The following is a 19463-nucleotide window of genomic DNA, read 5'->3' as shown; positions in this document are numbered from 1 at the left end:
TTAGAGGGATATGGGCCAAACGTAGGTAGGTTGGGACTAGTGTAGATGGGACATGTTGGTCAGTGTGGGCAAGTTGGGCCCAAGTGCCAGTTTCCAAGCTGTGTGATACTATGACTCTATGACTGTGCCCCTGTGAATATAACTCTCATGATGATTCTCTCCTTTTTAAGGAAGGAAATATGCATTGAACATAACGAGGACCACCTTGATCACCTTGTACAGTCCACGGTGCCCTTTAGGCACATTACTGAAAATGCCAGTGGCATAAGTGACAAATTCTTTGTGTCCAGACCACACGAGCCACCGCCACCACCACCAATACAGACGGCAGTCGTCATGAAGTCCGTCCTTCCAGCTTTCAGGTAACTAAACTGCACTGCGTTCAATGGTGCTTTATCTGCCACATGTGCAACTGCACTGTCAAATGCTTTTTTTTTTGCATTCAGGTTAAGTTAAAAAAATCTTACTATAAATACATAGGCACAATCGTACAAGAGCTTAGGAATAATAGATTACACTGAGGCAGTACACAAGAGTACACAAAAGTCTAACATGGGCAAGACCTAAACTGTGAATGGTGGTGCTCTGGGAAGTAGAGCAGAGGTATCTAGGATCCCCGTGCAGGTAAATAGTTCCTTGAAGGTGGCGTCACAGGTACAAAGGGTGGTCAAAAAGGCTTATGGCACATTGGCCTTCATCAGTCAGAGTGTTGAGTATAGACATTGCAGTTCAGCGTCTTGCAGTTGCTATTCTTTAAGACATGGGTGAGGCCACATTTAGAGCAATGTGTTCAGTTTTGGGCACTGTGTTATAGGAAAGATGTTGTTAAGTTAGAATGCTGTGGAGAAAAGTTGCGAGGATGTTGCCAGGACTTGAGGGCCTGAGCTACGGGGAGAGGTTGAGTAGGCTGGGACTCTATTCCTTGGAGCACAGAAGGATGGGGGGTGATCTCATAGAGGTGTACAAAATCATGAGAGGAATAGATTGGGTGGATGCACAGAGTCTCTTGCCCAGAGTAGGGGAATCGACAACCAGAGGGCATAGGTTTAAGGTGAAGGGGGAATGATTTAATAGGAATCTGAGGGGTAACTAGTGGGTTATATGGAATGAGCTGCCGGAGGAAGTAGTTGAGGCAGGAACTATAGACAATAGGTGTAGGAGTAGGCCATTACTATCGCAACATTTATGAATTAGACAGGATAGGACAGGTTTAGAGGGATCTGGGCCAAGCGCAGGCAGATGGGACGAGTGTAGATGGAACATGTTGGCCGGTGTGAGCAAGTTGGGCTGAAGGGCCTGTTTCCACACTGTATCACTCTATGACTCTATGACTGGTGTAGCTGGGACATGTTGGCCGGTGTGTTTCCACACTGTATCACTCTATGACTCTGTGACTAGTGTAGATGGGACATGTTGGCCGGTGTGAGCAAGTTGGGCTGAAGGGCCTGTTTCCACACTGTATCACTCTGTGACTAGTGTAGCTGGGACATGTTGGCCGGTGTGTTTCCACACTATATCACTCTGTGACTAGTGTAGCTGGGACATGTTGGCCGGTGTGTTTCCACACTATATCACTCTATGACTCTATGACTGATGTAGCTGGGACATGTTGGCCGGTGTGTCTACGACTGGTGTAGCTGGGACATGTTGGCCGGTGTGTTTCCACACTGTATCACTCTGTGACTAGTGTAGTTGGGACATGTTGGTCGGTGTGTTTCCACACTGTATCAGTCTGTGACTAGTGTAGCTGGGACATATTGGCCGGTGTGTTTCCACACTGTATCACTCTAAGAGTTGCTAAGTTTCTGGCGCCAGCTTGCATCATTCAGATTTTTTAATTTGTAGCGTTATGGCCACAGAGGCCTGCTTGTTGTCTGCGTAATTTTGATCACCACATCATTTGATTTGCGGTAACGGTGCCTTGGGTTTGCTTTTCAGCTCCAATTCCGAGCTGATGGACCATCGACTGCGATCGCCAGCGACGAGCAAGGCCACGGTGTTTGTCAGCCCAGCCGTCCCACCTCCCCCTCCTCCACTGCCACCACCCCCGCCGCCTCTCCCTCTCACTGCACCTGGGGCTTCAGTCAAAGTCGCCGCCAACCCTCCCCCTGCCTCTCTGGTGTCCCACCCCATGGTCTCGATGCCCCCGGCCACCCCTCTCCAGATTGCCCCTGGGGTGCTCCACCCGGCTGCCCCCCCCGTGGCTCCCCCCTTAATAAAGCCCGTCCTCCCCGTCTCCGTCATGCTGCCCGTGGTTGACATGACAACCTTCCCGGCTCAGACCAACGGAGGACAGGGGCTTCCTCCCCCGCCACCGCCCCCACCACCTCCGCCGCCCCCCTCGGGCCCGCGGTCCTTCTCGCCGCTCGGAGGGCCCGTCCCACCGCCCCCTGGACCCCCTCCCCCACCCTCCTTCGGTTCGAGATCCACTCTCCCCTCGGTCCCACCATCGTCTCCTTCGCAAGCCCACCCAGGATCTGATGCCAAGCGCCACCCGTCTTCTCTGCCGGTGATAAGTGATGCAAGGAGCGTTCTTCTCGAAGCGATTCGTAAGGGTATGTTCAATGATGGTGCCATGCTTAATGACTGGTTGACCACAAGAAATTGCAGCGAAACGTGGACACAGCCCAGACCATCACACAAACCAACCTCCCTTCCATTGACTCCATCTACACATCATGCTGTCTTGGCAAGGCCAGCAGCCCAGACCATCACACAAACCAACCTCCCTTCCATTGACTCCATCTACACCTCACGCTGCCTCAGCAAGGCCAGCAGCATAATCAAGGACCAGTCTCACCCCGGCCACTCCCTCTTCTCCCCTCTCCCATCAGGCAAAAGATACAGAAGTGTGAAAACGCACACCTCCAGATTCAGGGACAGTTTCTTCCTAGCTGTTATCAGGCAACTGAACCATCCCACCACAACTAGAGAGCAGTGCTGAACTACTATCTACCTCATTGGTGACCCTCGGACTATCATTGATCAGACATTGCTGGCCTTACCTTATACTAAACATTATTCCTTTATCATGTATCTATACACTGTAAATGTTGTAAATGGATCAATCTTTCTGCTGACTGGTTGGCACGCAAACAAAGCTTTTCACTGTACCTCGGGTATTACCCTGAAATTAAACTGGCAGTTGTCAGGTAACTAAACCATCCAACCAACAACTAGAGATAAGTCCTAGGCTACTATACCTCATTGGAGACCCTTGGACTATATTTGATTGGACTTTACTGGACATTTCTCTTGCACTAAATGTTTTTCACGTTATTTCCTTTATCCTGTATCTATCTGTACACTATGGACGGCTCGATTGTAATCATGTATAGTCTTCCCGCTGACTGGTTAGCATGTAACAAAAGCTTTTCACTGCTCCTCGGTACACGTGACAATGAACTAAACTGAACTGATATCGATATTGTGGAAACAGAACCACAGATGTTCGTTAATACACAAAAGGACATAAAGTGCTAGAGTAACTCAGTGGGTCAGGCAGCATCTCTGGAGAACATGGATAGGTGACGTTTCACAGAGTGCTGGAGTAACTCAGCGGGTCAGGCAGCATCTGTGGGGAACATGGATAGGTGATGTTTCACAGAGTGCTGGAGTAACTCAGCGGGTCAGGCAGCATCTGTGGAGAACATGGATAGGTGACGTTTCACAGAGTGCTGGAGTAACTCAGCGGGTCAGGCAGCATCTGTGGAGAACATAGATAGGTGACGTTTCACAGAGTGCTGGAGTAACTCAGCGGGTCAGGCAGCATCTGTGGAGAACATGTATAGGTGACGTTTCACAGAGTGCTGGAGTAACTCAGCAGGTCAGGCAGCATCTGTGGAGAACATGGATAGGTGACGTTTCACAGAGTGCTGGAGTAACTCAGCGGGGTGAGGTAGCATCTCTGGAGAACATTGATAGGTGACGTTTCACAGAGTGCTGGAGTAACTCAACAGGTCAGGCAGCATCTCTGGAGAACATGGATAGGTGACATTTCAGGTCAGACGAAGAAGGATCTCGATCCAAAAGCCTCACCTATCATGTTCTCCAGAGATGGTACCTGACCCACTGAGTTACTCCATCACTCTGTGAAACGTCACCTATCCATGTTCTCCACAGATGCTGCCTGACCCGCTGAGTTACTCCAGCACTCTGTGCCCTTTTACAACGCCGGTTGGATTCTGACCTTGGGTGTTGTCCGTGTGGAGTTTGCACCTTCTCCTTGTGACCGCATGGGCTTCCACCAGGTGCTCCAGTTTCCTCCCACATCCCAAAGACGTGCAGATTTGTAGGTTAAATGGCTGCTGTAAACTGGTCCCAGTGTGTAGGGAGTGAGTGAGGAAGTGGGATAATCCCACCAGACTCAGGAACAGCTTGTTCCCCTCTGTTATCAGGCTTGTGAACCATCCTTTCATAAGCTAGAGTACTGTCCAATTCACCTCTACCCCATTGGACTTTGTCTGTGGAACTGATGCGCTACAATGCTGAGAACTATATTCTGCACTCTGTATCTTCCCCTTTGCTCCACTATTGTACTTGAGTTTGAAATGGTTGTATCTATGTATGGTATATCTGTATGTAAAACAAAACTTTTTACTGTACCTCGGTACATGTGACAATAACAAACCTAAATTAATGGCTTATGGAAGGACCGTTCGGAGGTCTGATAACAATACCGCACATTCCGAGAGCACTACGGCACGGAAATAGGGCCTTCTCTGGTTGTAGGTTAATGGATATTTTTAAAGTGGAGATTAACAGCTTCTTGATTAGTGAGGGTGTCAGGGGTTATGGGGAGAAGGCAGGAGACGGGTTGAGAGGGAAAGATAGATCAGCCATGATTGAATGGCGGAGTAGACTAGATGGGCCGAATGGCCTTGTTCTGCTCGTATCACTTATGAACTAGGTTAATTAGCTTTGGTTAAAATTGTAAATTGTCCCGAGTGTGTAAGATCTCTCAACTAAAGTTTAGTTTAGTTTAGAGATACAGCGCGGAAACAGGCCCTTCGGCCCATCGAGTCCGAGCCGACCAGCGATCCCCACACATTAGCACTACCCTACACACACTAGTGACAATTTTACATTTACACCCAGCCAATTAGCTTACAAACCTGTACGTCTTTGGAGTGTGGGAGAAAAATAGAGATCTCGGAGAAAACCCACGCAGGTCACGGGGAGAACGTACAAACTCCGTACAGATGGCACCCGTGGTCGGGATGGAAGCCGGGTCTCTGGCGCTGTAAGGCAGTAGCTCTACCGCTGCGCCACAGTGCCGCCCACTACACTACCTGGATCTACGCATTTAATGACTATACATTTTAAGGATTCCACCGACATAATGGAATTTGCAGTTGTCATCATTTTTTTTTTTTTAACATCAAATTATTCTAATGTGGTGTTGTGGGCTAAACTAAACACTTTGAAATGAAAACCTATTGAAACGTTTTAATGAAGAGAAAATCTCCTTGGTCGGCAGGCATTCAACTTCGCAAGGTGGAGGAGCAGCGAGAACAAGAGGCAAAGCATGAACAGGTTGGCAATGATGTTGCCACCATCTTGTCCCGCCGCATCGCGGTGGAGTACAGCGACTCTGAAGACGACTCGGAGTTTGACGAGGTGGACTGGCTGGAATGACCAACTCCCGACAGAGCTCGCTCCTCTCATTCATTGTGGTACTCAGTCCATGGGAACGGATCACACATTTCATAACCGGGTCGGTCGGGGTTAGGGTGGGGGGGGGGAAGGGGGTCTGTATTTGTAATACCGAACTTAACAGAGACTTGATAGCAGTTTTCTGGGAAGGAAGAGGCATAACTAATTTTTGGTTCACCCGTACATTACTTTTCTTCATTCAGGCTGGTGTTTGTGTGCTGATTACAGTTGTGTGGAGAGAGTGTGTTTTTTTTAAACAAACAAAAAAAAAAGCCACTAAGTATTAAAATTGGGACACCTTACATTGCCACAAGACCCTGTTTTGGGAATCCTGTGCTTTGTCTGAATGCACTGGACTTTGGGGTAAATGTACTTGTACCTTCAGTGTGGACGGCAGCTCTAACCTGTATTGTTGAATCACATTAGAAGCACTATTTGTAAGCCAAGTCTTGCGATGTAGCTGTTTGAGAGTGGAGAGAGAGAACCGGCCCTTGTAGAACACATTGCCCCAAAGTCAGTTGTAAAACCATATGCACTAATACTCCTTCATGAGTAAATTGACTGCCTGTAATTAATAGAAGTCTTTGATACATTGTTGTGACATGCCTTACTCTAACATTAATAATTTAAATACAACTCATTTTTGGTTGAATGTACTATTTTGCCTGCACATGTGTTCATCTGTGAAAACTACTGACTAGAAGACACTACATTACCTATTTAACTGCAAGTGATACAAATGCGTTTTCTGGCATTTACTGTATTTAATAAATCGATTTGTTTGAAATCTCTTTAGTGATTTGTATATTGTCCTTTAAAATCCAAACACCAATTTGTTGCCTCTGGTAATTTTGTGGCCTTAATGTAATAATTCAGAAAATCCAATATGTACTTGCATGTTTAGTCACTGGGTTATGTTGCATTTCAATAATCGTCAAGAGTGTTCAGTCATTCAGTTGATACCAACAACAGAACAATTAAATTCTTATTTGCAGCAGCATAACAGGCCTATAAACTCGATTCACTCAGATGATACACACACAACAAAAATTCAATAAATCAATAACCACAACATGGTTTGGGCAGCATAGTGGCGCAGCGTTAGAGTTGCTGCCTTACAGCGCCAGAGTCCCGGGTTTGATCCTGACTACGGGCACTGTCTGTGTGGAGTTTGTACGTTTTCCATGTGATCTAGCATTTATTTCGAGAGGGCTAGAATACCAAAATAGATGTAATGCTGAGGCTCTGTAAGGCGATGGTCAGGCCGCATTTGCAGTATTGTGAGCAATGTTGGGCACTGTATCTGAGGAAGGATGTGCTGGCTCTGGAGAGGGTCCAGAGGAGGTTTACAAGAATGATCCCAGGAATGAGTGGGTTAACATACGATGAGCATTTGACACAGCCTCAAAATTAAAGGATGATCCTTTAGGAAGAAGACGAGGAGGAATTTCTTTAGTCAGGGGGTGGTGGATCTGTGGAATTCTTTGCCACAGAAGGTTGGATGTCAATGGATATTTTTAAGGCAGAGATAGATAGATTCTTGATTAGTACGGGTGTCAGAAATTATGGGAAGAAGTTAGGAGAATGGAGTTAGGAAGGGGATATAGATCAGCCATGATTGAATGGCAGAGTAGACTTGATGGGCCGAATGGCCTAATTCTGCTCCTATCACTTGTGACCATGTGAGTTTTCTCCGGGTGCTCCGGTTTCCTCCCACACGCCAAAGACATACAGTTTTGTAAGTTAATTGGCTTTTGAAAATTGTTCCTAGTGTGTAGGATCGTGTTAGTGTACGGGATGATTGCTGGTCTGCACAGACTTGGTGGGACGAAGGGCCCGTTTCCAGGCTGTATCTCTGAACTAAACTAAACATTGGTGCAAAATAAAACCAACACCCTTAGTGCAAGCACAAACAGTCCATAGATATTCATTGTTGAGGTTAGCGTTGAAGAGCCTGATGGTTGTTTGCAAGAAGTTATTCCTGAAGCTGGTTTTCAGACCCCATATACCACTTTCCTGATGGCAGGAGTGAAATGAGAGCATGGCCAGGATGGTGTGAGACTTTGACATTGGCTGCCTTTTTGAGGCTTTACCTCCAGTAGATCCCTTCGAGAGTGGGAGTTCAGTACCTGGCAGTGTATCATTGACTACAATCTCCTTCATTCCCGGGCATTCGAGTTGCTGAACCAGGCCATGATGCAACCAGTCAACATGTACATCTGTAGAGGTTCCAGAGAATATTCGTCAACATGTCATGACTTCTCAGGAAGTAGAGGCATTTCTTTGTGATTGCATCAATGTGCAGGGCCCAGGAGAGATCTTCAGAGGGATGCACGTCCAATAACGTTGAAAATGTCTACCCGTCACAGGTGGGCCAAGTGTGGAATGTAGGCTGGGACTGTCTTCACGCTATATTTAAAATTGATAACCACCTTTCTTGAAGGAGGGGGGCACAGTTGGTAGAGTTGCTGCCACACAGCTCCAGAGACCCGGGTTCGATCCTGACTACGGGTGCTGTCCTCACAGAGTTCTCCACGTGACCACGTGGGTTTCCTCCAGATGCTCCGGTTTCTCCCCACACTCCAAAGACGTGCAGGTTTGTAGGTTAATTGATTTTTTTTTAGATTTAGATTTAGAGTTGCAGCGCGGAAACAGGCCCTTCGGCCCACCGAGTCCGCGCCGCCCAGCGATCCCCGCACATTAACACTATCCTACACACACTAGGGACAATTTTGACATTTACCCAGCCAATTAACCTACAAACCTGTACGTCTTTGGAGTGTGGGAGGAAACCGAAGATCTCAGAGAAAACCCACACTGGTCACGAGGAGAACGTACAAACTCCGTATAGACGGCGCCCGTAGTCAGGACCGAACCTGGGTCTCCGGCGCTGCATTCGCTGTAAGGCAGCAACTCTACCGCTGCGCCACCGTGCCGCCCTAAATTGGTTTTGATAAATTGCCCCGAGGATAGAACTAGTGTGCAAGTGATCGTTGGTCGGCGTGGACTCTGTGGGCCAAAGGGCCTGTTTCCACGCTGTATCTTTTTTTTAATTTAGCGCTACAGAGTTGTTAACGGGCCTTTCTGCCCACCAAGTCCGTGCTGACCAGCGATCACTGTACACTAGCGCTATCCTACATACTAGGGGCAATTTACAATCTCCACCGAAGACAATTAACCTACAAACCCGCACGTCTTTGGAGCGCGGGAGGAAACCGGAGCACCCGGAAAAAACCCGCTCGGTCACATGGAGAACGTGCAAACTCCGTAGGGGCAACATTCCTAGTCAGGATTTAACCCAGGTCACTGTCAGGCAGCAACTCTGCCACTGTGCCACCATGCTGCCCTTATCTCGAAAGTATCTCAAAAACTAAAACTAATAAATGATGAATTGTGGCATGATCAAGGGGTTTCTGCGCCGAGCTTTCGCCCGACCTAAGGTTCCCGTGCCTTGCTCTGATCCCTTGACCAGGCCGCGCACACTGGTTCCCCGTGAGTGGTTCGACCCACTCACCCCTTACGGTTCTAGACACTGGGCTTAGATGCAGGAGCTCTTATAGTGCAGAAAAAATTCAACCAGACCAGATTTTAAAACCAGGGTTTAAATGAAAAAGGCTTTTATTCAGCACTTGGGACTATTGTCCATGAATACTTATACAGTTCTATAATACATGTCTATGAAACACATACCGAATCACACGAATACTTATAACTATGAATCATAAAACACACACAGTTCTATAAGACATATACACGAATACCTTTTACTTATGAATTCTTAAACACAGTTCTGCAAGACACATACACGACTGTAAGATGGGGAACGCACAACGCATCGCAACCTTGACCAACACATATTTTAGTACACACCCAACGTTTATTCACAACCACCCTCCCCTCTACACTAAACTATGTCCAGGATATGTAGGATTTGGAATGCATGCTCACCATGGGGCTATTACTGGGGTTACTGGCTGTTCGTTTGGCAGTATTTCTCTTCGAGTTGCGTGCCTGTTCCTCTCTCTTGCATCCGTTTTTCTTGCCTGTCTTTTCTTCCTCCTGCATCCGTTTTCTTGCCTGCTTGCGTTTCTTGCAGGTTTTCTTCTAGCTTCAGCTTCTTCCTCCAGTATTTCTTCTTTACTTCAGACTTCGAACCCGGTTTTCTCTGCGCTTCTTGCCTCCTGTCCGTCTTAACTTTTTCACCCAAAGTAGTGGCCAGTTATACTGTTTCTGACCCGTCCTATCTCCCGCCAGATCTTGGAATCTTTTTGTTCAAAAGATATGTATGAGGTTTTATCTTCTGATCTGCCTTATGTTCCGGGATACCGGGGATGGCCAGACGGTGTAAATTGGGATTTCATTGTGAGGTGATGGGTGTTAACTGGTTTCCCATCATCTACCAGGTAGTTTTCTATGGGCTATTGTGCCCCCTCACTGAGATGAACTGTTTAGGTCGGCTTGGGGCATTGTGAGTATGCTGATGTCAGCGCCCCAGTGTCTGGACTCCGACCTGGTTTCGTAGGTTTCTGCATGGCCAATACCCATCCTTTGTTCTGGCCATGGCTTTGCAGAAAACCTAGAGACTGGGATGTAAGGTTTTTACCTTTTTTTTGTGGCTGGTCACGAGGTCCTGCAGCCATTTTAGGACCCACAGATTGTGACATCCTTTGGTAAACTGACTGCAGCCTTTCTCCGCTATCAGCCCCAGTCTCCCGTTTAAAATGTCCAAACTGCAGCTCTTTGGTTTTGTGTTGATTTCAGAATGAGGGAAAACTTCTCAAATCTTACATCTTGTTACTTAAAAAAACATCTTCTCGGATGAATTGCCTTACCATTCGCTGATAATCCAGCATTAAATAAACTAGCAGTTGTAGTCCACCTCCAAAATTAACTAGTGTGCAAATATACATCCATCACCATTTGTATCAAATGATTGTTAATGATTCAATTTCTCCGAGAGATTGTAATTATTCCTACACTTTGCAGAGCAAGCCAATGACTCAGTGTATACATGGGAGGAATTAACATTTAAACATTTAACATTTGAAATAAGTGAATCTGGGGAGAATGTAATCCACTCTGACATCCGTTATTGGTTTATGTAATGACTTCAGGAAATGGATTTGATTAATACCATCAACATCATTCAATACTGAGAAAAGTGCAAAATATATTTCAAGGCTCTGACTGCCGACTTAAGTTTTCAGACAGACATTTTTATTTCTCTCTTTGACTGCTCGGGATAGTTACGTTACTTGGCAGATCACATTTGATAAACATCGCGTTCATAGAAAATAGGATCAAGATAAACTTGTGTGGTCCCTCTCCTCAGCTCCGGCATTCAAATTGGTTGACCATCCATCTCAATACCATGCTCCCCCCATTCCCGTTCAGTCCTTCTGCTTTTAGAAATTTATCTCCTTAAATATATTTGGTTATTTACAAAGCCAGAGACTCAGAGAGCGTTTGACTGTAGTTTAGAAGAATAAGAAGGGACCTTATTGAAATGTACCGAATAGTGAAAGGCCTGGATAGAGTGGATGTAGAGAGGATGTTTCCACTGGTGGGAGAGTCTAGGACCAGAGGGTACAGCCTCAGAATTAAAGGACGTTCCTTTAGGAAAGAGATGAGAAGGAATTTCTTTAGTCGGAGGGTGATGAATCTGTGGAAATCTTTGCCACATAAGACTGTGGAGGTCAAGTCAATGGATATTTTTAAGGCAGAGATAGATAGATAGATTCTTGATTAGTACGGGTGTCAGGGGTTATGGGGAGAAGGCAGAAAAATGAGGTTAGGAGGGAGAGATAGATCAGCCATGGTTGAATGGCGGAGTAGACTTGATGGGCCGAATGGCTTAATTCTGCCCCTATCACCTATGGCCATGACCCAGGTTTGATCATGACCTCTGACTCGGGTTCGATCATGACCTCAGGTGCTGTCTGGAGTTCGTCTGACCTCCCTTTATAACTAAGATAGACACAAAATGCTGGAGTAACTCAGCAGGACAGGCAGCATCTCTGGAGAGAAGGAATGAGTGACATTTCGGGTATCAACCCATCTTCAGGCTGACAGTCAGGGGGGAGGGGAACAAGAGCTATAGATGGCGATTATAGAGAGATATAGAACAATGAAATCATGAAAGATATGCAAACAAGTAATGATGATCAAGGAAGCGGTCCATTGTCAGCTGTGGGTTAGGTGGGAATACTTTTACCTTTTACCCCAAAGAATTACACTTTTATAGTTTCCAATCCAGGCATCGTTCTGGTAAACCTCCTCTGCACCCTCTCTAAATCCTCCACATCCTTCTTGTTTACGGGGCGACCAAAACAGCAAGCAATACTCCAAATACAGCCTAACAAACTCCCATAAAGTTGCAACATGATTTCCTGACGCTTATTGCAAAACTCTCCCTGTGATTCATGCTTTTCGTGAACACTCCTAGGAGATTAACTGTCCATTCATCTAAGAAGGCATAGAGTGATACAGCGTGGCAACAGGCCCTTTGGCCCAACTTGTCCATGCCGACCAACATGTCCCATCTACTCTAGTCCCACCTGCCTGTGTTTGGCCCATGTGCCTCTAAATCCAAGCTACCCATGTACCCAGCTAAATATTGCTTAAATGTTGCGATAGTCCCCGCCTCAACGACCTCCTACGGCTGCTCATTCCATACACCTGCCACCCTTTGTGTGAAATAGTTACTCCTCAAGTTCCTATTAAATCTTTCTCCCCCGTCACCTTAAATCTATGAACTCTGATTTTCAATTCCCCTTCTCTGGACAAGAGACTCTGGGCATCTACCCGAGCTATTCCTCTCATAGTCACAGAGTCATGATTTTGTTCGCCTCTATAAGATCATCCTCGTCCTCCAGTGCTCCCAAGGAATAGAGTCCCAACCTGTTCAGCCTCTCCCTGTAGCTCACACCCTCATGTCCTGCCCACATCCTTGTGTATCTTCCCCGCACCCTTTCCAGCTTGACAACATCTTTCCTGTAACATGGTGCCCAGCACTGAACACAAGTCTCTAAATGCGGCTTCACCAACGTCTTGTATAGCTGCAACATGACCTCTCAACTTCTATACTCAGGCCGATCTGTGGAATTCTCTGCCTCAGAAGGCAGTGGAGGCCAATTCTCTGAATGCATTCAAGAGAGAGCTAGATAGAGCTCTTAAGGATAGCGGAGTCAGGGAGCATGGGGAGAAGGCAGGAACGGGGTACTGATTGAGAATGATCAGCCATGATCACATTGAATGGTGGTGTTGGCTCGAAGGGCTGAATGGCCTCCTCCTGTACCTATTGTCTATTGTCTATTGTCATCTTACATTCCTACTACATATTACACACTACCAGCTGGTGAGTTACAAGAGTCAATTGGCAAAAACATTATGAGGTACCACACAAAATTCAATTCGTTCTTTGACCAACCATTTTGTATTTTATTTAGTGGAGGGAATAGGAAATAACCTACGGAGTTTGTACAAGATGTATAAGAAAATAACTGCAGATGCTGGTACAAATCAAAGGTATTTATCCACAAAATGCTGGAGTAACTCAGCAGGTCAGGCAGCATCTCGGTCTGAAGAAGGGTCTCGACCCAAAACGTCACCCATTCCTTCTCTCCCGAGATGCTGCCTGACCTGCTGAGTTACTCCAGCATTTTGTGAATAAATACGGAGTTTGTACGTTCTCCCCGTGACCGTGTGGGCTTTCTCCAGGTGCTCCGGTTTCCTCCCACACTTGATCTTTGACCCGATCTATTCCTCTCATGATTTTACACACCACAGTAAGATCTCCCCTCATCCTCCTGCACTCCAAGGAACAGAGAGACCCAGCCTGCTCAACCTCTCCCTGTAGCTCACAGCCTCGAGTCCTGGCAATAACCTCATAAGTTTTAAAGCTGCTTCTTTGGACTTGGACGTCACTTTGTCATGCAAATATCTGAGTCATCCCTGATCAGAAAAACAAGTGCTTCCATTTTATATTGTTGCAATCCCCTTAATAGAATTCTCTACCAATTAACCTCAGGGTTATATGAGCTGAGGGATCAATTAAGCAGAGTACAACTAATCTAAGGGCACTCCTTAATTATAGCTCTTCTTCAAAGACCTGCGGGGGAATTTAATTATCCATTGTTTCCAATTAGCAATGAAGGGATGGTGCTTATTGATGGCTCCAGAAGAAGCTGGTGAACTTATGGCTGGGTATCACCTTTACTGACGCAAAGAGCTGCCAGTCAATGTTCCATGGGATCTCCAGCACCCAGCAACAGCCATCTCTGACAGGAGCCAATTGTGTGGAGGAAATCACAGCTAGCAAATCAAAATATAGAGTGGGGTGGGAGCTGCTTTATGTCCTCTTCGTTCACCCTGGGTAGTTCCACGGAACTGGCAAAATTTGCAGCAAAGCCTCAACTACGGTTCTCTGAAGCACCAATTGCCACTTTTGATTGTTGTAGTTGATATACGAAAGAAGAAAATATAGAGTCATAGTTATACAGCGTCGAAACAGGCCCACGGCCCAACTTGCCCATACAGGCCAACATTGTCCCATCTGCACTCGTCCCACCTGCCTGCATTTGGCCCGTATCCCTCTAAACCTGTCCTATCCATGTACCTCTCCAAAAGTTTCTGGAACGTTGCAACAGTACCTGCCTCAACCACCTCCAGCGGCAACTTTTCCATACACATACCACGCTCTGTCTGAAAATGTTACCCCTCAGGTTCCTATTAAATCTTTCTCCCCTCACCTTAAACCTACAGCATGTCATAGAGTCACAGAGTGATACAGTGTGGAAACAGGCCCTTCGGCCCAACTCGCCCACATTGGCCAACATGTCCCAGCTACACTAGTCCCACCTGCCTGCGCTTGGTCCATATCCCTCCAAACCTGTCCTATCCATGTACCCGTCCAACTGTTTCTTAAACAATGGGATAGTCCCTGCCTCAACTACCTCCTCTGGCAGCTTTTTCCATACACCCACCACCCTCTGTGTGAATAAAATAAAAAAATTGACTTGACTTGACAACATTACCCCTCGGATTCCTATTAAATGTTTTCCCCTTCACCTTGAACCTATGTCCTCTGGTCCTCGATTCCCCTACTCTGGGTAAAAGACTCTGTGCATCCAGGTAAAAGACTCTGTGCATCCAGAAGATTCTGTGCATGTCCTCTGGTTCTCGATTCCACTATTCTACGCAAGAGACTCGTCTACCTGATCTATTCCTCTCATGATTTTGTACACCTCTATAAGATCACCCCTCATCCTCCTGCGCTCCTAGGAATAGAGACCCAGCCTACTCAACCTCTCCCTATAGCTCACACCCTCTTGTCCTGGCAACATCCTCGTAAATCTTCTCTGTGCCCTTTCAAGCTTGACAACATCTTTCCTATAACATGGTGCGCAGAACTGAATACAATACTCTAAATGTGACCTCACCAATGTCTGGAACAGCTGCACTGTTTTCACTGTGTGTTAGAAAGAACAAAGGATGGAAAATACATGCAAAATTAATGTGCAATAAACTAAACACAAACTCAAACATTTTTTCCAAAAAAACAAGATCTGATGAAAGGACCCATCCCGAAACGTCACCTATTCGTGTTCTCCAGAGATGCTGCCTGACCCGCTGAGTTACTCCAGCACTCTGTGAAACGTCACCTATCCATGTTCTCCACAGATGCTGCCTGACCCGCTGAGTTACTCCAGCACTCTGTGAAACGTCACCTATCCATGTTCTCCACAGATGCTGCCTGTCCTGCTGAGTTCCTCCAGCATTTTGTGTCTTTCTTCAGTGCAAACCAGCATCTGCAGTTCCTTCCTGCACATAACTAATATGTGTTCACAACAAACCCAATAGGTCCCCAAAACTGATAAAATGCAGCTGCATTTGCTAAGTTCACACAGAACGCATGAATATATAATGCACATCGATTCACACTGTAAAATAAAATAAATTTACAGCTCAGGGAAAATGATATGCAGTGATAAATAATTTAATCATACATACTGTAAGTAATGAGTGTAGAGTGCATGAATATAAAACAAAGTATTTGGTCATTAAATGTGAAACTGCTCCCTTTCTCCCTGAAAACTGTAGTAATATGGCTTTTTAAACAAAACAGATGTAACCCCATTTAAAACAAGTGCTGGAGTAACTCAGTAGATCAAGCAGCATCTGTGGAGAAAAAGGATGGGTGATGTTTCGGGTCGAGATCCTTTGTTCTAAGAATAAAGGGGAGGCCATTTAAAACTGAGGTGAGAAAAAACTTTTTCACCCAGAGTGTTTGTGAATTTGTGGAATTCTCTGCCACAGCGGGCAGTGGACGCCAATTCACTGGATGAATTTAAAAGAGAGTTAGATAGAGCTCTGGGGGCTAGTGGAATCAAGGGATATGGGGAGAAGGCAGGCACGGGTTACTGGTTGTGGACGATCAGCCATGATCACAATGAATGGCGGTGCTGGCTCGAAGGGCTAAATGGCCTCTCTGCTGCAGCTATTTTCTATGTTTCAGACTGAAAGCAGAGGGGAGGAGGACAGGAGGTAGGAAAAGACCAGAACAAAGCAGGGCTGCCAACAGATGGCCAAGAAAGGCTGGAGCACACAATGGCCCATTGTTGGCTGGGGAAGAGGTGATAATGAAAGAATACAAGGATGCGAACAGTGGAACTGGTAGGACTAGTCTCTCAACTCTGACCATACTCTACAGATGGACCACAGAAAGCATGTATATGAAAATAACTGCAGATGCTGGTACAAATCGTAGGTATTTATTCACAAAATGCTGGAGTAACTCAGCAGGTCAGGCAGCATCTCAGGAGAGAAGGAATGGGTGACGTTTCGGGTCGAGACCCTTCTTCAGACTGATGTCAGGGGGGCGGGACAAAGGAAGAATATAGGTGGAGACAGGAAGATAGAGGGAGATCTGGGAAGGAGGAGGGGAAGAGCAAAATGTGGTCGTAGAGTAGGAGGGCAGGAGAAATCACAGAGGGGGAGCAGTGAGAGAGCATGTTGCTAAACTCTCGTCGAAGAGAGGAGGAGAACTTCTTCAAAGTGGACATACCTTGAGGAGAAATCGCAGTGGAGCAACAGGTAGTATAAGACAATAACTGCAGATGCTGGAGTAACTCAGCATGTAATCAGGATGTGTCTTGGTCTGGGAACAGCTCCATCCAAGACCACAAGAAATTGCAGAGGATCGTGGACGCAGCCCAGACCATCACACAAACCAACCTCCCTTCCACTGACTCCATCTACACCTCACGCTGCCTTGGCAAGACCAGCAGCATCATCAAGGACCAGTCTCACCCCGGCCACTCCCTCTTCTCCCCTCTCCCATCGGGCAAGAGGTACAGAAGTGTGAAAACGCACAGCTCCAGATTCAGGGACAGTTTCATGGCTGATCATCCAGAATCAGTACCCTGTTCCTGCTTTCCCCCATGTCCCGTGATTCTGTTAGCCCTAAGAGCTATATTTAACTCTCTCTTCAAAACATCCAGTAAATTGGCCTCCACTGCCTTCTGTGACAGAGAATTCCACAGATTCACAACTCTGGGTTGAGAGGAGCAAATTAGGCCATTCGGCCCATTAAGTCTACTCCGCCATTCAATCATGGCTGACCTATCTCTCCCTCCTAACCCCATTCTCCTGCCTTCTCCCCGTAACCCCTGACACCCGTACTGATCAAGAATCTGTCTGTCTCTGCGGGGAATGCCAGGGTTACTTGCAATGAGCGACAGTGGCACGGTGGTGCAGCGGTAGAGTTGCCGCCTTACAGTGAATGCAGCGCCGGAGACCCGGGTTCCACCCCGACTACGGGCGCCGTCTGTACGGAGTTTGTACGTTCTCCCCGTGACCTGCGTGGGTTTTCTCTGAGATCTTCGGTTTCCTCCCACATTCCAAAGACGTGCAGGTTTGTAGGTTAATTGGCTTGGTAAATGTAAAAATTGTCCTTAGTAGGTATAGGATGGTGTTAGTGTGCGGGGATTGCTGGTCGGTACGGACTCGGTGGGCCGAAAGGCCTGTTTTCGCGATGTATCTCTAAACTAAACTAAAGGTATCACAAAATGCTGGAGTAACTCAGCAGGTCAGGCAGCATCTCTGGAGAGAAGGGATGGGTGACGTTTCGGGTCGAGACCCTTCTTCAGACTGATGTCAGGGGGGGCGGGACAAAGGAAGGATATAGGTGGAGACAGGAAGACAGTGGGAGAACTGGGAAGGGGGAGGGGAAGAGAGGGACAGAGGAACTATCTAAAGTTAGAGAAGTCAATGTTCATACCGCTGGGCTGTAAGCTGCCCAAGCGAAATATGAGGAAACTAAGCATCAGCGTGGGCCCATGTTGAAGTGCCTCTCACATGTGGTGTGGGAGTGTGGTCAGTGTGCTGTGCCTGCTGTGTGGAGAGCTTGGGCTTCCTTGGGACACAGGCCGTGCAGTTGAGCTGTAGCACGCTGTATGTTCAGTGGAAGCCCACATTCCACTGAGGTGCCAGACACGGGGACACAGCTCCCCAAGCTCATGATGCCTGCGTCAGGCTCATACATTTCCAGCCCCTCTCACACACAGCACAAGCCCCCGCCACTTCTTCAGCTTCAAAGTTTTAGAAATACTGCACGGAAACAGGCCCTTCAGCCCACCAGGTCCGCGCCGACCCGTGATCACCGCGCATTAACGCATCTGGTCTCCCAAATAAGCCGGCTAGGCAGATGCAGAGAGGGGTGGTTCTGGGACGCCAGAATGCACTGCTGAGCCTACTGGAGACGTCGTGGGTCCAATCAGCGAAACGTCGATGGACGTAGGTGCCCACTTGATAACCCCAATGACGTGTCTGCCTAGCTTTTCTCAACATCGGAGGAGCATAGGTGAGTGCATAAGCCTCCCATCACCACCGGGAGCAAGTTGACATTTGGCACTATGGATTTCTAACATCTTGTCCTGTGTATTTGGAAACGTCCTACACACACTAGGGACAATAGACAATAGACAATAGACAATAGACAATAGGTGCAGGAGTAGGCCATTCAGCCCTTCGAGCCAGCACCGCCATTCAATGCGATCATGGCTGATCACTCTCAATCAGTACCCCGTTCCTGCCTTCTCCCCATACCCCCTCACTCCGCTATCCTTAAGAGCTCTATCCAGCTCTCTCTTGAAAGCATCCAATGAACTGGCCTCCACTGCCTTCTGAGGCAGAGAATTCCACACCTTCACCACTCTCTGACTGAAAAAGTTCTTCCTCATCTCCGTTCTAAATGGCCTACCCCTTATTCTTAAACTGTGGCCCCTTGTTCTGGACTCCCCCAACATTGGGAACATGTTTCCTGCCTCTAATGTGTCCAATCCCCTAATTATCTTATATGTTTCAATAAGATCCCCCCTCATCCTTCTAAATTCCAGTGTATACAAGCCCAATTGCTCCAGCCTTTCAACATACGACAGTCCCGCCATTCCGGGAATTAACCTAGTGAACCTACGCTGCACGCCCTCCATAGCAAGAATATCCTTCCTCAAATTTGGAGACCAAAACTGCACACAGTACTCCAGGTGCGGTCTCACCAGGGCCCGGTACAACTGTAGAAGGACCTCTTTGCTCCTATACTCAACTCCTCTTGTTACGAAGGCCAACATTCCATTGGCTTTCTTCACTGCCTGCTGTACCTGCATGCTTTGGTTTGTCCCGTACGGGACCGCACTTGTCCCGTATTAGGCCCGGGGGGCGTTGTAGGCCTGGATGCTTTAGGCCCGGACACTGTAGGCCCCGACACTGTAGATCCGGACAATGTAAGTCCAGACAGTGTAGGCCCGGAC

The 19463-nt window shown here is 47.1% G+C and overlaps 1 protein-coding gene across 3 annotated transcripts in view; it reads left to right on the top strand.

The window, feature by feature from the left end:
* The window catches only part of wasf1 (WASP family member 1), a 74832-nt gene extending 68391 nt beyond the window's left edge, over window positions 1–6441 (top strand). For 2 of the 3 annotated variants that reach the window (XM_078399884.1, XM_078399886.1), the window contains exons 7-9: window positions 171–362; window positions 1939–2555; window positions 5480–6441. In XM_078399884.1, the coding sequence (XP_078256010.1) occupies window positions 171–362; window positions 1939–2555; window positions 5480–5637 (967 nt within the window). In that variant the 3' untranslated portion in view covers window positions 5638–6441. The remainder of the gene's footprint in view (window positions 1–170; window positions 363–1938; window positions 2556–5479) is intronic. The other variant, XM_078399883.1, reaches the window with a different exon arrangement.
* The last annotated feature ends 13022 nt before the right edge of the window (window positions 6442–19463 follow it).

The sequence above is a fragment of the Rhinoraja longicauda genome, chromosome 5, assembly GCF_053455715.1.
Source record: "Rhinoraja longicauda isolate Sanriku21f chromosome 5, sRhiLon1.1, whole genome shotgun sequence".
In the NCBI taxonomy this organism is placed as follows: Eukaryota; Metazoa; Chordata; class Chondrichthyes; order Rajiformes; family Arhynchobatidae; genus Rhinoraja; species Rhinoraja longicauda.
The sequence above is the reverse complement of the archived record's forward strand: the minus strand, read 5'-3'. Positions and strand labels throughout refer to the sequence as shown.